This window comes from Cyanistes caeruleus, chromosome 4, assembly GCF_971803275.1.
Source record: "Cyanistes caeruleus chromosome 4, bCyaCae1.hap1.1, whole genome shotgun sequence".
In the NCBI taxonomy this organism is placed as follows: Eukaryota; Metazoa; Chordata; class Aves; order Passeriformes; family Paridae; genus Cyanistes; species Cyanistes caeruleus.
Window position 1 is genome coordinate 3,419,063 of NC_141704.1, and position 21,489 is coordinate 3,440,551.

Genomic DNA, 21,489 nt, shown 5'->3' on the forward strand with positions numbered 1-21,489 from the left:
TGCATTAGCAGCAACTTAAGATCTAGTTCAGCTACTCACCAATCCATATCCTCTAACTTAACACCAGCACGTGCATCCAGCAGGCTCAGTACTATTAAGTTAGAATTATTTTCCTAGTCAGTAAGAAGTGGTTAAAATCTCCTTGAAGTTAGTCAAAATGCCAAACCATTTATAGTTCATATATAGCTACAACAGGTCTGGCCATCAGAGATTAAAATCTGCTTCAAACACTTAAATCTACGTGATATAAAACTTGAGAATCTCCTTGTAAGTATGATTTTGCTGTTTGTTTCACTTCACTTCCAAAAGATTTAAGTTGAAGAAAATACTCATTTTTGAGAAGGACCTCACTCCTCTAACAAGGAGTGCAAACTGAGACGATTTTTCTTCAGTTGCTAAAGTCTTCTTTAAAAAACCCACTCAGCAGGTGTGTGAGTAAGGCAGGAGAGGATGTCTTTGAAGGGAAGAGAACACCACTGCTCCCTTTTCCATTAACACTGGATCTGTCCAAGGTTAGCCAGGGAGCTTTCCAGCCCCAGTCTGTAAAATGCATCCTGACATAACTGGCTAAATTCCCACCAGCTCATTAAACTCCACCTATATTCAAAAGGAAAACTCCAGCAATCAGCAATGGCAAACAGCCCCAAGAACTTCCCCTGCCCTGTCATGAGCCAAATTAAATGGCAAAACTGATCATCTCAAAAACATTTCAGCTATTACAAGTCTCAGTGGACCCGGATACAAAACTGAAAGCAACTTCCTAAACAGCCCACAGGGAAACTTTGGGAAGGTATCCCACCACCTCTAAATAGAGCTACAGAAAGAAATGCCCACCATGACAAAGGGAAAGAGATCCAGGACTCCACCTTGGTGGGTATTGTCCAGCCACTTTTGTGCAAGTAAAACAAATAAAATAAAATGTATATATTATACGTACTAAAATAAATTATAGATATTTGATAAATTTATAATATACATGCTATATACATATCCATAAATAAAATAAATATTAATATATATTAAATACACACATATATCCAAAGTACATATAATATATACAAAATCTATCACAAAATATTAAAAAATACATGGATGAGTTTCACTGCCTTGTTAAAGCAAAAACTGCAGTCAAAAGCAGAGCTGACAACCCTACTGTTGCTGGAAAAGCAAGAGGAATGGAAAGGAAGGCTCACACTATCATGGATATTTTATTTTCAGGAGGTGTGCAGGACTATCATTTCCAAGTTGACACGGATCATGTTTCTTCTACGCTCTTGTGAAACACTCACTAATTCCCGAGGCCACTAGGGAGCGTTCCCAGCCTCTGCACAAACACAGAAAATCCTCCAGCAGCTTTTTGTTCTAATCAATCTCAAACCTCTCCCACCAAATGAAAGAAGTTTACTCTCCTACACCAAATAGCTCAAGTGCTTCCTCCAGAGCAGTAACTACTCTGAGCAAAAGCCAGAGGCTGCAGCTACTGCTGGATTTTTGCTTGTTCACTATGACTTAGCAAATTACTCTGGAAGGTCCTATCCTGTCACATGCTCTGTCCCCGTCCTGTGACCACAACAGATATGGCCATGGGCATTTTTTTTGCCAACTCCTTCAATGCCACTCTATATTCCTATCCAATACCCACACCCTGATCTTGTTTCTCCCTTCCCAAGAAAAATCCTTTCCTTCATACAGCAAAGACTTGGGCAGATGCTTTCCTTATTTTAGTAACGACTGACGTAGCACAGAAATCTGATTAAATAACAGACGAAGATATAGAAAATTATGCAGAACAACAATCACTGGAACTGCTCCTGATACACCGCCCCATTTTCTTTTCTCTGCAGGTTCTCTGAACAGAGGCTGAGCCATTCATTAAACTCCTTAAGGAAACAGTTTTGCAAGAAATGTCGAAAGAATTATATCTAACAGGAGTTTCTTGCACACTGTGGGAATTAGAAGCCACTCCAACCAAAATACAAGGAATGTTTCAACACATCAGATCTATTGCTTGAGCACAGCCTGTAGCAGATAAGGGAAATTATCCCTAATTTCTCTTCTCTTGTTTGAATTCCTGCTCCAAGATGGTAGGAGGAACAAAAAATTAAAATCAATTGTTCTTGGTTTCTTAGTTAAGACAAGACAATGGCTAAGGCATAACACAGAATTATTAGGGAAGAAAGGGAAAGGCAGCTGGAATATAGATCCAGAGAGGAAACAGAGCATTTAATCCAACTACAAGAAAGCATGAATTTTTTTTTTCCTCAAAACCTAACACAATGTCTGAAGAAAAACACATTTGCATATTTATCTGGAAAACAACTGATTAAATAATTTAGTTAAGAAATGTAATAATTACTCACCTGTCTGCACATCTATAACCATCTGATGGCCACCTCTCATGCCTGGCCGACTGTCTTCCCCGTCACCTTGAGAAAAAAAGGGAAGGGAGTTTTCCGTTATAAAATTTTTAAACCAAAGAAAGATACAGCCTCAACATGGAAGCAGAGGAATTGAATAACTCACCCTTCTTTAAATACTAGCACATCACTTTTTCCAGGTAATATTAGTTTTGTGCATTATAAAAACTGTACAAAGTTTTATACTGAATTATCTGGTGACTGACAGTACAGAGAGAAGTGAATAGTGCAACTCTCAGTGCCTTGGAAAGGAGCTTCAACGCTCCTGACGCACTTGGGGCACACAGAAGAGCTCTGAGTTGTCCTTGCAGCTCTCCAGCAGGGACAACACAGTCACCCTTTGGCTCCCCTTCCATCTCTCCCCACCTGAGAGCTGCCTGAGGGCTGAGCTGTGGGAACAGATACTCAAATGACAGGGAAATGAACCCCTGGGATGGCAGCAGGAGGTGATCTAGACATAGCACAGCCGGCTTTGTACCAGCTATTCTCACATCTAAGGGAATTCCACCTGCCCAATTAAAGCAGCTTTCCAACTACTTTATATATCTTAGGCATTCAGGACAGGTGACACAGATAACCTCTCCCAAGGGGCTTGGGGACTCTGCTCCACATTTGGCAATTGTCACCTTGGAGCCTACATTTGCTCTATGACAGTGATTTTTGTACTCTGCAGTTAAGGATGCAGCTACAAGTCTCCTCTCAAGGCAGACAGGAATGGAAAATATTCTGCAGTTTGGATATACTGTGTAAGAGATCAAGACTTCAAAAGATCCACCTCATTTAAAATACTCCCTGTTAAGATAATGTATTTATTTGCCACCTCTCCACTTGAAGTTGAAGCTACATCAACTCCTTGTGCTAAATCCAGCTAACACAGCTAACTGTTCTGATGTTTAACAAATATTCTGGGATTTGTTACTAAACTGATGATCTATGCTTAAAGTTACCACTTGTATTCCTGCAGTGTTCCTTACTCAACCAGAGAGCAGGCTGAATTTCACTGAATTTGCAGACAAATGCAACTTTTTCGGAGAAGAAACCATTCCCTAGAACTCTCCTAGAGGAGACTTTCTTGCATCATTTTCTTGCTCCACATTCTCAAAGGAACAAGACAGAACTGGCAGCACATGAGCTGTATCTTAAGAAATGTCCTTACCTTTGGTACTTTTGGGGATAATCTGCCCCCAGCGAGGTTTGTACTCCTGCTGACTGATATACTGATTGAACAAGCCATCTGCAAAACAAAAATTTTGCTGGATAAAACATTTATCCTTCCATTACAGCAAAATCACTTTTAATGTGGATAACTTCAGCCTAACTCAATCCAGTATGCCAATCCAAAGCCTCCACTTTCAGTGAGCTCTCCATTATGTGTCAGTTAGTTTGCTAAACTTTTGTTAGTTGGTTAAACTTTTGTTAGTTTGTTAATGAACTAAATGTGCAAGAACTAAAATAAAAAGAATACTTGCTACTAGATCAATCAGGAATTATCCAGTTTGCCTGCCAGGTCGTGCCAAGTGTCTATAAATCTCCAGTGTGGTGAATTTAATTAAGAATAGAATTCCTCCCCCTTATTTAAGCAAAAGGAAAGTTGCCAGTGCATATAAAATTCAGCCATTTTAGTGCACATTAAGTTAAAACTAGGTCAGACAGCATCTCTAGAGCTTCATCTGAGAAGAGAAGGGAAGCAGAGCAGATTGTCTAAATGCTGTGATATGGGACAACCAAGCCCTGGATGAAAAACAAAACAATAGTTTACATTCTCTTCAGAGAGTTAAGCAAGAAGAGCAATAGAGGAGGTGTTAGATCCCAGGCCAGATGTGCTAAGTGCAGCATTTCTGTGAGCAGCACCAGCTCCAGCACTTTATCAGCACTCCCCTTGTGCCCTCCACCTCATCAGCACCCAGAGGCCAGTTCCTAATTCTGTTCAGATGCTATCAGCCTATCACATAAACACTAATTTTCTGTAAAAGAGACTTGTAACACCCACACTCCCTAGGACTGCCCTCCACTCTGGGAAGGGCTTGGCATGTGGGGAACTCGGTGCTGTTGTTCTCCAAATGTCTCCTCTGAAACACCTGCCTCACCTTCTGTAGCACAGCAAACTATGAGAGCACCTGAGCACTGCTTGCCTGGCTACAACTCACCCATCACCCACCATCTCAACACACAATCTCTTCCTGACTAATGTTTCTGCTGTATTCATGTATTATTGCATTACCTGGAAAAAAAACAATAGGAATTTAATAGATGATCAACGCCTCTGCTTATTTATACAAAAGCCCTTTGTAGATATATAGGCAAGAAAGAATGATCCTCGCTGAACACATCCCTATTTATTTAAAAAAAGGTAAAAATCTTTGTTAAGCATGACAAAAGATTCAGAGAAAATTTTAAAGTGTTTCCTGGCATCCTGTAGTTTGTCGTGACTGAAATCCAGGTTTTAATTAAAACCCAAGCCAGCAGCAAGTATTTCCTTGGAGAAGATGAATGCTCTATTTAGAGACCATCTAACAGGAAAACAAGGGCACTCAAGAGCTCCTGAAAGGTGATGAGTTTGGTCTGAAAATATAAAACTTTTATAAACTCAGCTGTGCAAGTTTTTCCAAATAAATACTCTGAAAACAGGGCAGATTTTACTTTCACCTCCGCGCCAAAACCAGCAGCTCTCCCCCCACATTAGGTAATCGAGGAAAGCCAGAAGTTTGCTCAATGTATGTAGAAAGAAAAGTGGTTTATTTTGGGTTTAATAGCAGGGTTCTTAACTCCCACTTCTTCAGCATTTATGAAGTTGGGACAACACATGAGAGGCTCGAAGCTTGAGATCTCATAAATTCTGATTCAGAAAAGCCAGGCCTAATAGAACAAATGCATGTGCTGTAAGAAATCCCACAGTGACTCAGCCACAAACCCAGACAGAAATGCAGCTTTTTGGTTATCGTTACAGGCTTGGGTCTGCAAGACAGAAACCAAAACTGTATTTATCCCGATGGCAGCCAATAGATAATTGGACATAAATAGCTCAAAAGGATGAATTACAGTACATAGGATCTGAAAGGGTGATTTAACCTCTCTCCCATGCTCTACACCCACAGGCTGCACTTGTCAAGATATGACACTTCTCCCCTACTGTGCCTTCAGCCTCTTTTAATAATGCTTCTTGTCTTCCATGGGACATCGGTTTGGAAATATTCCAGCTTGCTTCCCAGAAATGTTTCCTTCTGCTGGAAGCAGTTCCACATTCACTCTACTTGCATTGCAAACCAGCAGCAGCTTGTTTTGGAAGCTGAATCACCACCTGTCTGACACCACCAGGGAAAAAAAAGGAGGATTTCTAGGTGGATTCTGTACCCGACGCCAGACCTACGCCAGCGCACTCCTTATGTTCCTTGTCAGGAGAGCACTGCTGACCAAAAGGTCTCCAAAGCTCCTGTGAGGCACTGAGGATCAGATCTAGGCCTGCTCAGGTCTGTCAGCTGTTCCCAATGAATCAGGAGTTTAAAATAAATTTCGAGACTCTTGTCAAAAATAAAAAAAAAAAAAAAAAAAGTGTCAGGTGGAAGTTTTTAAATGAAGTGTTTTCTTTTGCTCCGGAGACCTCTCACTTCAATGTCCACGTTTACTAAAATTACAGCCAAAAAAACGACTTGTACTATTTTCAAGCCCTTTGCAGCATGTCATGACGCATTTTGGATGTAACAACACGAAGTTCACTGTGATTAAAGCTCGGTAAATTCTGCCTCCCTGATAACCCAAGTCTTTATTTTGCCAGCCAATTGCAGGTTACTCAGAAAGGATTAGGACAAACATTGCGGACAAAAATATTTAACTTTCTGAAGTCACTCAGGAGCAAGTTCTGTCAAGTTTGGGGGTTTTTAGACAACACACATCTCCAGGTAGTGTTGCTGAAACCTATTCACTTCACTGCCAATGGCTCAAAAACCTTCAGAGTGACATTTAGCCCATAATTTCTGGGAGCTGGGGTTTGAGGTTTTAAGATTTTTCTCAAACCAAAGAAAAGTAGCCAGAATACCTAAACAGTTTGAGGCTTTTTGAGTCACAAGCTACCTTCTGTAGAAAACCTGAAGGAGAGAGATATTCTAGCAGATAAAAATCCAGCTGTTACTTGACAATTTCCTCAAGATTTGGGAGAAACAAGGAAACACCATTTTTTTTCCAGCCTCAGAGGCGTAATATTTTCTTGCACTTTGTTCTTCATAAAAATGAAACAAGGTTTGCTCTCAAATCCATGTAAGTCATCCTTCTTCTACACAAACTCTACCATTTACTTCCCAGAGGCTTTGGATCCCTATCCAGCATCTCCCCTCCAAATATCCCAGTATACATAACAGCTTTCTCAGAACCAAATCCAAACAATATTAGATGGTAAAATGCAGGTATACGTGTCTGTCTAGAGCTTCCAGGGGAATACAATTGCTCCTGTGCATCCTGTTCCTGTGAATCCTGAGTTCTGGGAGACACTGGGAGCCTGCAGGCTGAGCATCAAAACTTCTTGTTTGTCACACAGGATTGACTTGTCACCAGATAAACACATGTCACATACTGACATGAGCAGTGCCAGAAAGAACACCTCAGTCCCTGGAATACTAATAGGCAACAAGCAGTTTTTCCACCCATTCCAAGCAGCTTTCCACGTCTACAGGAGCTGCGAGCTGTTCAACCAAGCAGTTTGCACTCCACATACTCTCTGTAGGAATATTAAGCAGATTTTTTCCTTCAATAATATAGGCCCGAAAGCTATAGGAATGGATCCAAATGTGAAGCATTTGAACCAAGTCTGTGAACCAGCTGAGATTTAGGGAACCTTTTCTTTTTGAGACGAAGTCAGGCAGCTGCCAGAGTTTCCATTTGCCCATTTTCTAAGTGTAGCGCACAAGTCAAAAGAATCAGTGGGAAAAGTGTGGCTGCCTGCCACCGAGCTCTCAAAAGAAATCATCTGGTGATGTGAGGTGGAAGACAGCGTTCATCATTAGCAATGCAAAAGAACAAGAGTTAGCTCTGCCAGCACTAATTCTTGACCACCTACTCTTTTTCTACATGACTAAGCCTATGGAAATAGCCCGCGAGAGATGCAGAGCGTTGCACTTTGTCAATACCCACCACTGCAAATACCAAACTCTCCAGAAGACATTTTAGGCTGCACTGAGTGTGCAGTATCTCTGTCAACCTCACTGCACTTCTGTTTGTGCCTTTAAGGCAATGAACTCCCAGATCAGCAAGCGGTCAGGAGTTCACATATTCATGCCCAGTCTGCAACAGAACAGTTGCTCTTTGAACGATTTCAGGGATAATTTAAGGATCTGTATGTCTCAATTAACTCTACACTTCAGCTACACTACACAGACACAGGACTAAAGTTAATCCTCTTTTATTTGGAAAAACAACACATCAGACAGGAGTTCAGTGGTAAGAACACCCACACCTTAGAGACTAAGCAGCAAGCTACTGAGACTTCACAACAGAGCTGCTAGGAAAGTAAAATGATTAAAAAATCATCACAGAATGGCCTGGGTTGGAAGGGACCTTAAAGATCATCTAGTTCTAACCCCCATGCCACAGACAGGGACACCTTTCACCAGATCAGGCTGCTCAGAAAATGCTGGGGAGCTTGACAAATGCAGAATAGAGTAAGGACAGGTAACTGGAAGATCACAGGGAGCAAGTAGTAGGAATACTGCAGAAGAATGTGCTGAAGGCTGAAAACCTCTATTCCCATCCTACCAAGAAGAATCCAGCTGTTAAACACCATTAATATTCAGCACCTTGACTGCCACAACTTCAAATTGTTCCAGCTGCAGTTTGAGGGGGTTTTATGGGTATCAGAAGAGGTTTGTCCTGTCCTCTCCCCCACCCCAGCCTGATCAGCTCCCTGTCTGGGCTGGCCATGTGGCAGCATGAGCACCAGTGCCAGGGACACACTGTCCTGAGCAAGGGCAGGATTGACCCAGTTAGTGAAAACCCGCAGTCTTGTCAGCTTAAAGCAAATATGGGATGCAGCCTCGGTGTCTCGGGATAGATAGCACTTCTCTCCAAAGGGTGCTGGGAGGCGACAGAGCTTTAAATGGGTACATTTAAAGCTGAAGACAGCATAAAAAATGGCAAGAGGATGGGGGAAGGAAGGTTAATGTATTCCAAGGCAAGCAAAATCATTAAGGATGACCAACAGAGCGATGGGAGATGCGCACACTGACATTTCACTTCAGCTAGCCAGGTGCCGGATTAAAACGAAGCAAAATAAACATCCCCATGCATATTTTTCTGTCCCTCAGAAGCAGTGACAAAACCTAATGATGCTCTTTAAGACTCTCCTGCTAGATTATCCACCGTCTGTTACTACCAAGACTTGCTTCTTATACTTGCTGCAACAATAAAAAGGCTAATAAAACAAGCTACAGCATATTCTTCCAGCTCACCTAAGTGATGCTGAGCTCCTCAGCCTCCAAAAAGGGACATGAATAAAAAAAAACAGGGAAGGAGGATTATCCACATCAAATCTGACAAGAAACAAGTGTCTGTCAGACAGGACAATACAAGACCTACAGTTTCCTACCAGGCTGGTCCTTTGACAGTACTTCCACACCTGGAAAAGCAAAGCACTGCTGACAGCAGCCCCACTCTCAGCATACGTTAAGTAGTAAAAGAAATTAAGAAATAACAGCTCAAAAAATGAGGCTACAAACATTCACTTCATTAGTGACCAAGAAAAAAATTCCATTTTTGAGAGTACTTTTTCAGTACATTCTAAGACTTTGAGTGAAATTCCATTCAAGAAATCATTTCCACTCCAGCCTGCAATGAAGTGGAAAGAGGACAGCCTCCAGGCACTGAGATTAAGCCATGGCCAAGGCAGCAGAGCGAGGCAATGATAAAATCATCACCATCAGCACACAGCACTCCTCTGGCTGCTGCAACGTCATGGTGGGCTCATCAGCTCCCTCCAGGCACTCGTGTCTTTGAGACACAGACAGAAACAGCTCCCTGCTGCTTTTCCAGCCTGCAATCCTCCCCTGCCCTTATGGTTCAGGAGGAAGCTGCCAGTTGCAAAATGCCCCTGCATTGCAGGAAGCTGCTCACGCTCCCAGCCCAGCCAACACTCTGCTGTCTCGGGAGGATGACGATGAACATGGCAATTCTCAGTCCCAGTGCTTGTGTAGCTGCTCCTGGAGCTCAGCGCAGGGCAGGTCTGCACTGCTCTGTCGGAAGAGAAACCTTGAGCCAAACCCATAGAAAACTATTTACTGCAGTTTTGGAGGACCTGTTGTAATAACCTCCTTAAAACTGCTCAACTGAATAGCTTAATCACAAAAAGATGGTGGGTTTTCATGGAAGACAACCTTTGGTTTTCAAGCTATCATTTCCATCACATTCTGAGAACCACTTCTAGCTTCTGTGGTACAAACCATGCTGATGGGAGTGAAGCAGGTACACTGGCATCTTTCCAAACGTATTACAAAATTACCGATTAGCCCAGAACCAGAGAGTAACATCTCTGGTGCCAGCTATCCATGAAATTGGTTCACTAAGTCCATAACTCTACTGGCATCAGACACAAAGTTTTCCTCTTACACCAGTACAAGTTTCCCACAATGAGCGACTGCACAGAGTCAAAAAGCTCTACACCCACAGCCAAGAGCACCTCTGTTTTATCAGACTGCAATCCAAAACTGCTGCACAGGTCCTTAGAGTCACTTCAGTGCAACAGCCCCACTCTTTCTGTATCCTATTCGATCAAGACAGAGTACATCTCCCTCATAGGAGTTGAGAGCTGTTTATACACTGTGTTTTTAAGTAGAAAGCTTCCAAGTAAAAAATTAATAGCAGTTCCAATGAAACTGACTGCCCTGCCAAGGTCCCACTCTGCAAAGGAAAACAGGTTCTGCCTCCAGTCACTGACTTCCACACAATTCCCCAAGGATTATTTTTCCCAAAAGCAAAGAGAGCTTCCTCATCCAAACACAGCAGAAAACTTTTGCCTGAACACCAACTCGGTGATGAGCTCCAACCAGAAACCATGATCCAGATCACCACTGAGAACTCCAGTCTTCTGCTTCCCTGCTCACCATTCCAGTGACTTTCCTGACAGTTTAAGCCCACCCTCAGCTTGCCAACACTTACATGAAGAACTTGTCTTTACCCACTCAAGTGCACCTCCTAGTCATCTCTGGGAGAAAGAGACTCCAAAAGTTGCAGTGATAAGAGATTTCATGAATTTTTATCCTTCAACACACACACACTCACAAGTCTAAAAGCTGACAGCACACCAGAAATGAAACAACACATGGACCTGCCAACTCTACTACTAAGCACACTAACATTCAAAAGAAGGTAATATTTCACTGTGCTTTTTTTATAATTCATGGATCAGATTCCTCTGATTCTCTTACCATTCACAGCTTTTTCTATCAGCTCTTCACAAGCATCGAAGTCCCCCTTCAACACCAGTTTGTCGTGCAGGTCTGTCAGCATGGGGTGTTCCAGAGCAATCTTGGTTTTCTTCTGCAGCGACTCGAAAGCCTCGGTGTAGTTGTGCTGCCGAAAATGCTTTAGGCAAAGGCGAATGGCTTCCTGTTCACGGTACTACTGGAACACAAGAAAACCTGTGAGACATGGAGATTTTTCCTTTGACCAGCACTGCTGGCAACTACCTGTGAACCTGCCCAGAGACAGGATGTCTTATCCACGCTGCACAAACAACTCGCGAGCTCACGGCGGAGCGCAGCATGAGAGGCATCACAGGCTGTGCAGGCATTTACTTTCCAACAGTATAGAAATTATACAATTTGGTACCATCCAATTTAATAAGCATACAAGAAGAGAGTGCACGGTGTCCCAGATCTCTGGGGTGACCATTATTTCCCCCCCATCTGCTTGGCCCTGCTGTTCAAGGCCTACACGAAGCACAGAGCAGGAAAAAGCCTTCGCTATCAGCGTTACATAATTTGATTGTATGACTCTTACATAACAAAATAATTTAGAAGAGTAAGTAGGTCACAGCTTTTCTAGAAGCAGAAGGAAAAAAAAAAAGCTGTGAGAATGGAAATACTTGCAATGACCAGCACTCCTGCTACAGAAAGGCAGAAGGCTGACCCCAAATCCTGCAGGTTTGTGAGGGTTTGGGATCAGCAACACCAAGGATTTACGTGCACGTCAAAGTTTTAACTTCTAAATATTCTCCTGCATCTTGAAGCAGAACCTCTGCTTTTGCACCACGGATGGAGCCACAGCTGCCCATCTCCCACTTAGCTGTGGGAAGGGGTGAGAAAGGTGAGAGAAAACCCACACTGGGTCAAACATCCTGGCACAGACACACGAGGGAGTAGTAAACTCTGAGTAAGAGCTACAATTTTCAAAGCTGCTAACAAGATGCATAAGAAACACAGATTTTTAAGTTGGTAAGTAGCAGAACCACTTTTTTTAAATAGACTTTTCAAGCCTAAATTCTAAGGCATTAAAGAAAAAAGAAATCTCAATTTCCATCTTTAATACACAACTACTGTGGTAAGAAACAAATGTAACTTTAAGCATCTATAAGACTGATTAAATTACAGACAAAAGATTTTAGACCTAAATGGACATTACTGCAAAAAGTGAAGTTTATAGTATTTAAATGAATAGAATCTTTCTAAAAACCTGGAACTAACACAGACATTCAACAAAAATTAGTGCTCTCAAAATAATGGCTCGACAGCAAGAATCTCATAAACTGAAGCAGCTAAAAAGAAACACGGCCATGCGCTGTATTTTTAGTTCTTAATCCATCAGTATTTCACAGCTGCAAATAGCCAGAACTATGCATTTTTAGAAAACCAGTTCCCAGCCCACATAAAGGCCAAGGACATGTACCGATAAGAATGCAAGGCTGTAGCAAAGGAATATTAAAGCTAAAATAGTTTTACAGCACAACTGGCAAAAAACAACTCATTTTTTTTCTTTCCAAGAGATGCCTAAGACACTCTTTTTAAACAAATCTTCACTTGCACGAGTCAAGGCCAAAATCAAATTAGACTTTTTTGTACAAAGGGATAGCAAGCAAAAGGAGAACTGCACATCAGTAACTACCAGCTTCCAGGTTTTTAGATCCCTCAGTTTAGTAATTAGACAAAATGCAGACCTAGGACAGAGGGTACCTCCTCCCTTCCACTGAGCCTCTTATGACTGATAAGATTTGGCTTAGAAAGCAGGGAACAACTCAGATGGAGTTTGGCCACTTGATGCAACAAAGAAGTTTATATTCAAGCGACTCCACAGTGGTACTTCAGAAGTTAAATGCAAAAACTTGCTTTAAGCAAAAAAAGTGGATAAAAACTATATAAAAGGCTCCTTTTAAAATGCTGTCATACAGGTTTAAAGAGATGACAACCCAAATAATAGCTTTGATCTGAAGCTGTAAATAATTCCTATGGTTAAAAACGTAACAAGAACATGAGACTAAGACATCAACACTGTCAAATAAACTCATAGAATTAAAAATACTTATATGCTCATTATCAGAAGTGGTACCCAGTGATAAAGTACGCCTTCTCAGGTGCTGAATTATGTCCATGCCTCATGAAAAAGGGGCAAGGCTTTTTGGAGGCAGTAGGCTGAGCTGGACAGCAAGGAGAGAGTGCTGAGGAATGTTTCTGTCCTTATCCATTATCCCCAGCTCCACACCCCACAGGAGAGGATGGTTTTGTTGGCACAAAACAAAAAGGAAGGGCAATGTGGTGTAGAACCTTCCTCTCATCTGATGTCACAGGCAGTGAAGAATTATTATACTTCAAAGACTCTGAGATTTCCAAAAACACACATGAAAATATTCCCACCATCTCAAAGAACTGGAAAAAGCAGGTCAACCTTTCTGCCTTTCCCTAAATATGGGACAGCACATCCCTCTCTGTGGATCCAGCATCAGTGGCCTCTCCCCTGTGAGACAGTGACATCAGTGACACATGCACTCATCACCAAAAACTTGGCAGTGGATCCTAGCAGAGCCCACACCATCATGACTCAGTCTCTGCACTGCTGCTTTGGGGCTCCAAGCTTTAGGAGAACAATGCTGGCACCCCTTGAAGAAGCCGTCCCTACACACAATGCTGACCAGGAAAAGTGCCGATTCCACAGGCTAAGATGGAACAAAAGAGATACAAACATCATCACTGCATGACTCCTGACCAAAAAAAAATAAAAAAATCAGAGCTTCCTGCTCGTAGCAACTGGTCCAAACTGCCAGACACACCACCATGTGCAGAGCCAGCAAAAGGAAAACCATTAGCAGCTTCTGTCAACTGGACTTTTCAGAACTGGACATCCATCATCAGCTGACTCATGACCACAACACCACTTGAACCATAAAGCAGCTCCAGACAACTTCCACTGTGCTGGTTATTTAAATCCTCCACAAAGCAGCTCATGATGTTGGTGTAAATGAGCACGAGCCAGGCACCAGTCACACACGGCTTCTTCACCATATGACAGCATCATGATCTGGTAAGGGAGTCTCAGTACTCATCACACACAATACCTATCCCCTTCTAACTTCTTCCTTCTGGAAGCAGAGATACACTGCTCCACTACTCAGTCTTACTCAGCTGGGAAGGATGTCTTCTCTGCAGCACAATATGAGTTTCATTAATCCTTCCAGAAGATCCAATGCACAAAATGTATCAATGAGTTCTGCTTGGTAGTGTACACTTCCCTCCCACAGGACAGGCATATCTTATACTTAATTAAACACAGGTTATAAAAATAAAGTTTAGAACCCTTTGAACTTTCTATCAAATGACAAATGGCATAAATCATCTCATCCCACAGTCCAGTGGCACCAGCCCCACTGTGTTCTGAGGTATTCAGCAAAAAGACAGTAAGAGGGAAACATCTAAAGTTAAGACACCAACATGGATTCTCTTTTAAAAAAGGTCATTTTTATACCCTGTAATAAAAGCTACATCTGTAACCCAAAAGGCTCTGGAGTCCAGGGACTTGAGTGAAAAGAATCAGAAGGCAAGAAGAAGGAGAAATGGAATCTGGTTTTGTTAAGATTCATTTCCTTTCCAACACAAATACTACTCTCCTAATATTGTCCTTTTCGGCTCAGTGCTCCCTTCTTTTATGTTCTTCTTGTGATGTCTACCTGGCAGGTTTTTTGGGTGATGTTGGTGGTTTTGGGGTTTCTTGGGGCTGTTTTGTTGGTTTTTGAAAGAGAACAAGCAGATAAAATTCAGAAAGTTTCCCTTAGGGTCAAAGTCAGCCATGGGGTTTCAACTATGCCTGTTTGCTGTTTTAATAGCTGCTGTTCAAGGAATTAAAAGGTCACATCACTCCAGTAAGAGAAGTTTCACAGGATTCTGAGACTGGGAATCTTCAAACAAACAGGCATCTAAAATGCAGGCCTACCTTGCTGTACCAGTTGAGGCACGGCTGGACCACATCTGGATCATCAATGCCATTTAGTTCAACATACCAGATACTAAAATTGAAGCTAGGTCCCCAGGATAAAAGTGGAACTGGAGAAGAAAGGAAAAGGAGAAAAAGTATGCATAAACATCAAACAATCACTATTGCAACAGAATGTTTTTAAAGTTTACACAAAATTCAGTTTCTGACTTAAGTTCTAGCTCATTTAACTTAGCTTAGGAAAATTACCAAATGCATCATGTTCAAGTTTGTCATTTAAAGCAACCTGTGCTGAGCAACATTAACACAGCAGATCATTACAAAGCAGAAGCTTGCTTTAAGCAGAAGAGCAAAAACACTATCATTAAAAACAGCTCCAAGAGGCAACAAGCTTTGACAAGCATGGGAATCACGAGCATACTAGCGACAGTATTTGCTCCTCATAGTACATTTATTTCCCCATTTGTCAGCAACAATTATTTTCCCTAATGGTGAAGACAAGAAGCTTGGGTATTTTACATTTTACAAAATTAGTAACATCTGCAAGTTGTGGAGGAGGGAGGGAGGGATAACTGTCAATTTCCAATTTAAAAACTCTATTTTTTTAAAGCTTTAATCTGTGCAGTTTCTTTGCTGATACTATTTTATCTGAATATTAAAACAAATGGACTTGAAATACTAAAAGACCTATGAAACACATTACAGCCTCTTACCTACAGCTTCTCTACCACTCTGGGTTAACATCTGTGGCCTTGAACTGATTTTGTGGTTAATCTGCAGGTTAAGACCTGGTTCTGCTTTTTGAAGCAACTCCAGCTCCCAGAAAACTTGTGTGTGAACTCTGACTCCTTAAAACTGCAGTGAAATCAAGTGGTTTCATTTCAAATACTTTTGTTTCCTTTTTATTTGACTGTAACTGATAAACAGGAAAAGACAGTATTAAAGTTGAATGAGCAGTTACCAGCAACAGCAAGGAGTCCACTACCTCCTCCCTTCCACTATTTTTGCCACAGAGAAATTGCTTGTTGTCTTTCAAACCACCATGAAATACCACTGAGATTAACCTGTTGAACTCATGTTTTTCTGACATACTCCTTGAGGAAATAAAAACCCCAACTCATCATAAAGTTGTTCTTGAGCTCTTACAGGAACTTAAGTATTTATACTTCAAACAAACTACATCTATGATTGTCTGTAATGTGTTTGGGCACAAGGCACATGTTCAAACACATGATTTTCTAAGTTTTAGAGGGTGTATTTACAAACCTATTGCTAAAGACTCACAATAACTTCTGGGAACAGCCAAGATCCAAAGAGACTTTGTATATGCAACTCTCAACAGATTTTAATATCCCTAAGAAGGTACTTTCTGTGTTACACCACTCAAACCATCTTTTCAAACAGTTTTTTAAAACTTGATCATTCAGCACACAGTGTGATGCTTTCAGAGCAGTTCCTTGTAGGTGCATGTTTGTGGAGACAAGAAAGAAGTGAAGTGGTCAGAAAAACCAAGAGTCACCTGTCTCCCACCCACATGCCACACTCTGCCCAGGAAACTTCCCTCTTGCTGACTTTCATCCTCTGCACAAGCTGAGCGCTGCCAATACGGTAACTTAACACCATAAAACATGACTGCTGCTAAATTCAGATATCCTACTCGTTACTGCAGCAGTCTGAAAAAACCACCACATCTAAGGATAACATCCTTGATCTGTCCTCAGACCTGAACCCACAGACCAGACCGAACTGAGGTTAAATTTGGTATTTGGTCATCTATAAACATCAAAGTCTATCCATCAGCTCACTGAACTGAAACACTCAACTAAACCACAGACCACCTCAAATAGGCCAAGACCATACATTTCCTGATGGTAAACCTGATGCCAGTTTCCAAACTAAAGTATTACCACCTTCTCTAGCCACCTCTGTTTCTTTTCAGCAAAGTTCTCCTCAGAACTTACAGGAACTGCTCTCAGAAATAATTAAAAATTCACCCTCTTAACTTTGAAACCAACTACAACACCTAAGAAGTTATTGAGATGTACAGAAGAATCCAGGGCAGCTCTCACCACAAGAAAAAGCAAAGCTATCCACACTGACATTTGTCTTCCCCACAGTTAACTCAGAGCTTCCAACAGTCCTTTTTACCAAAATAAAGGAATATAGCACCAGAAACTGTGATTTTTAACAGCAAGATTTTTATGGTGAAACCATCTTTTCTGAAGAAAACACATTAAGCTGTACAGGGAAGGGAAAGCAAACACTTCCCCAGCACTGCACAGGCAGAGAAAAGTGAACCTGAACTTTGTCAACCACTCCATAGGAGCAGGAAAAGAAACAAAGCTGGAGGTTGAGATTGGAATGTGATTTCTATTCCAGTTAGGCAAGTTGAAGTGTTCTGCTGGATCATCCCCTCATTTTTGAACTTCTTCTCTGGCTCCCAGGAGACAACTCTCACCCTTTGCTACCCTTTCTTCTGCCCTCTCTTTTTTGAGGCCTCCAAAGGAGTGCTCAGATCTTCAGAAAAATCTCCTTTAGAGCACCCACAATCTGACTTATACCTGGAAAGAGGAGGCACTAAGTGCAGCATGGAAGCACTTTCTTCTGCACACCTTTGAGATGGAAATGCACCACTATCAAAGGTGTTGAAAGCCTAAAGCCATATAATTCCTCTACTTTTCATCATAAAGCCACCTCACCATGCTTTTTTTCCTGCAGGTACCAGAGCAATCCATCCTAAATTTGCAACTGTTCAGAACAGTTGAGTTGTCACTCCACAGCGAGAAAAGCTCAGCAGAAGAAAAATGATTTTTAAAAACATCAATATTCTTCTGAGAAACAGAAGGTATTTGAGTCACTTAACACTTCTTAATCCATACAAAGATGATTTTAGGGGATACTTCTCAATAATAGCTACACCTAGACAAGGACTGCAACTCTACAGTAGAGAAGAGAATAGAAAAGGCATTAAACAGTAATTTTAAATACCTCTCTCAAGCTAATTTCTGTGTCCCTCATCTGTCTAGGCAGACATATAAACAGGTATGCTTGGAAAAAATAAAAAAATATCCATTTAAAAAGTATCCCTCATTTTTGTTCTATCAAAGCCTAAAACTCTAGAAGCCTAGTTACCAAATCTCATGCTAGTAACAAACTGAAATGAGAATTACACCTGGCATTTTTCAAGTTCTTTCATGGCAATCAGACTTTACACCTTCTGCTTTCAAGGACACAGCACAGAAAAATCTCTGCTTGGAGGAATAATGAGAACAGAGCCAGAAACAAAGCCCACAGACATGAAAAAGATTATTCTTCGATATTTTGTCCAGATAAATATCTTCTTCCCTCTCTCCAGTTCTTTAATGAGGTGCTACATGAAATGTAAAAATTACCTGTCAAGTAGGTCAAAAGCCTGCACAACTGGGCATTTCAGTGCTCAGGAACTGAAGGTGAAGTAATTAAAGTAATAGAAGTGCAAGGCTTTTCTTGACAGAGGGAGAGAGGTTATTCTTCCTGTATTTTATGAGCCTGAAAATTCCTCTGATACATGAGAAATGGAGGCTGGAGCAGGAACCTTCCCCTCTCCCAAATGTCCCCATGGTTCCTTCTGCCCCATGCCCCCATATAAACCCCACCATTGCGTTACTGACAGTGCTGTTGTAGGTCCCTGTGCTGATCTGTGGAATCATAAAGCCAATTCCTGATCCAAGTGCTGTGAACCCCCAAACCCAAACCTCACTGATAGCGGGATTTCACCCTGTCAGTCCCTGAGAGTCCAAAAGGGCAGATTTTGGCGTAGTTTCCTGGCACTGTTACAAGGAACACAGCACGGTGCTTGAAATTTTGAGTTACTTTGGCTAGCAGCTTGGAAATTTTAACAAACTCAAAACATTTTCAAGCTGTGAATCTGAAAAATAACAGAATTTCGTAACAGTGTTTTGCAGTTGTTTCACAGCAAAAAATGCTCTCACAACTTCATCAACAAAATGACACCAGCCATCAACCAGAGGCTTTCATAGGTTTGGGTGAAAAGATCATTTCCAGTTCTGTCTTAGCACAGGAATTTCTTCATGGAAGGCAGTTTCAGGAAATTAAAGGCTATAAAGGAAAACTCATCTCAAATCATAACCAGTGAGGAAGTGACAGCTCAATGCAAAGCTAATATTAATGTAGATAATGTTTATTTATGGAATGGTTTGTGTTGGAAGGGACCATCCCTTCATCCCCCTGCTGTGGGCAGGGACACCTTCCACTATTCCCAGGGTGCTCCAAGCCCCGTCCAGCCTCATCTTGGAGACTTCCAGGGATCCAGGGGCAGTCACAGCTTCTCTGGGCAACCTGTGCCAGAGCCTCACCACCCTCAAGAATTTCCTCCTAGTATCTAATCTAAATCTACTCTCCTTCAGATAAGACCATTTCCTCTTGTCCTATCACTACATGCCCCTGTGAAAAGTGCTACATAAAGATCCCATCCCAAGAAAACAAAGTACTCATGTAATTACAGAGGAAAACATCCTGGTAATAGAAATTAATCAGCATTTCACTTTCATAACAAGTATCAGCTCACAGCTACACTTCTTTTCATCAGAACACACTTTCCTAGAACACAATTTACACATCCAAAGAAGCGGCCTGAAATCTTTCCACTGGCCACTTTAGCCCTCCAGGAACTACTTGCTGGTTTTCAGCCATTGAAAATAATAATTTTCCAAAAACTTAATGCTGGAAGCTTCAAAATAAATAATAAAAAATAAAGTTTTTAAAAATTCTTTAACTTCCCTGATGTAGTCAACCTTTAACTTGATTCCTCTGCGACTCTTGAGGTTTCCTAAAGCCAAGTGCTACAGTTGCTTCCAAAAGCAGCAGCCAGAAACCAGCCCAGTGAACAGTCAAATCCTCTGCCTCTCTAAGAACAGGAAACCCCACAAACGATTACTGGATTCCCAGCCTGAAGCTTTCAGTTCCTGACAAACATGAGGAGATTCAGAAAGAACACACTGGAGCAAAGGGCTCCGAGGGGAGCCCCTAAATAGCCACTATCATCAGAGTCTTGGCAAAAGAATTACCCAACACATAAAACAATTCTAAATTCATCTAAATTAGCCAACAGGATCTTATCTCCTTTTTCAGCAACTACCTCCCTGCTCTATTTTTACCCTTAAACAGCTAGCTTAAATCCAGTCATTCTTGTACTATCTCAGTAGGTAGGAAGGGAAAGATAAATTTACTGAGCAAGCTGAAAGGCTCCAAACCCTTGGATTAAATCCAACAACTGTAAGGCTCTTGTTCTCTCTGGCCTGCAGAAAGCAAGGAAGAGATATCCTCACCTGCTGCCATCACATGCCCCAGTATCTGGCCTTTGGAAGCACCCCCCAACCCCTGCCCCAAGCAAACAAGACATGAGGGGGTACAACCCTTCCCTGCTCCTGGGGGTCATCCTTAGCCAGAGGTGAGTGAGACATTGTGATAAAAGCAGCAGGGAGAGAACAAGGGAAGCTTCTGCTGTTGCTTTATGTGTTGAGAACATGTTTGAGAACAGAACTTTTCAAGCTTTTTCAGACTCAAGGAGTGTCAATGCTGAAACTTTTACTGGTATTTAGCTTAGTTATTTATTTAAAGCTCTATATAGCAATTCATAGGAGGACAGTAAGCAGCTTCTCCCGCAATTAGTTGACTCAACAGCTGTATTTCTGAAAATTGCTCTATTTTGCTTTCACTCCCCAGGATCTAAATTATGAACCTATTATTTCTTATTAACAGGACTTCACTGTGTTCCAATCTAACCAGCCTAAAAGATGATGAAATGGAACAGCTATTGTGGATACTTTGCCTGAGTACAATGAAGTCACAAGTGCCAAGACAGGCACAAGTATCAGAAGAGATTATTTTCTACTCAGAATGCTGAAAAAATGCATTTACCTATCTTAATGAATCGACAGGGGAACATCTGTTCATCAATTTTATGCTTCAAGGTGAATGTTTCTTTGTTATAATCATTCTTTAAGCCACTGTGGGAAAAAATAAATAAGGTTACTAAATCTTACCTTGTATTTTAGGACTAGCTAATAAATGCAATCTAGGTCACGCCTGAAACGCGCAGCTTGTTTCACACCACTCTGAATCATCAGTACACGTGCTGGACCGAGGCCTGGGCTGCTCTCCACCTACCTGTGCCTGCCTGGGAGGCAGCACTGGGATCTGGGGAGGGAATTGGCTTTGGATCAGTGCTGCTCCTCTGCACCTGGAACCCTGAGACTTCAGCTCCTGATGTGCTGAACCGCACTCTTCCATTCTCAAGAGGGAGATGGATCAGATCTCAAAGTTATCACCCTGACAAAGTGCTTTGTGATTCATTTATGGGCATTGCTTTCTAAAAATATCAAATATTTAGTATAATTTATAAAAAATCTTAAGTCCATTTTTACTGAAAATACAAGTACAGGTCCCAAAATGAGGATTTTTGTTAAACTTCAGCAGAAGTGAAATGATATCAAATGTCAGTAATTACTGTGATACTAAAAGACCTCTTCCCCCACAATTGTAACAGCAATAAAGGCAAATTTCAAGACTGATCTATCTAACAAGGGCAAAAGTGTGGGAAGGGTTGTGGATAGATTCTATATGGTCTTGAATGATACCTGCAACATAGAATTCCCTGTTTGTCCATGGCTACCTG

General features: G+C 41.5%; 1 protein-coding gene across 15 annotated transcripts in view; it reads right to left on the reverse strand.

Moving 5' to 3' along the window:
• Positions 1–21,489, reverse strand: part of MKLN1 (muskelin 1) — a 108,748-nt gene that overhangs the window by 64,541 nt on the left and 22,718 nt on the right. For 7 of the 15 annotated variants that reach the window (XR_015286046.1, XR_015286047.1, XM_086886388.1 and 4 more), the window contains exons 4-8: positions 20,733–20,821; positions 14,814–14,923; positions 10,823–11,015; positions 3,574–3,651; positions 2,361–2,426 (exon numbers count right to left, since the gene is read on the reverse strand). Coding sequence is in view for 13 of the 15 variants with exons in the window: in XM_086886388.1 (XP_086742514.1) it covers positions 2,361–2,426; positions 3,574–3,651; positions 10,823–11,015; positions 14,814–14,923; positions 20,733–20,821 (536 nt within the window). In the remaining 2 variants the exon portion in view is untranslated. Of the gene's footprint in view, positions 1–2,360; positions 2,427–3,573; positions 3,652–10,822; positions 11,019–14,813; positions 14,924–15,526; positions 15,730–20,732; positions 20,822–20,857; positions 21,012–21,489 lie in introns of those variants that run through there. The other 8 variants (XM_086886390.1, XM_086886392.1, XM_086886393.1 and 5 more) reach the window with 5 other exon arrangements.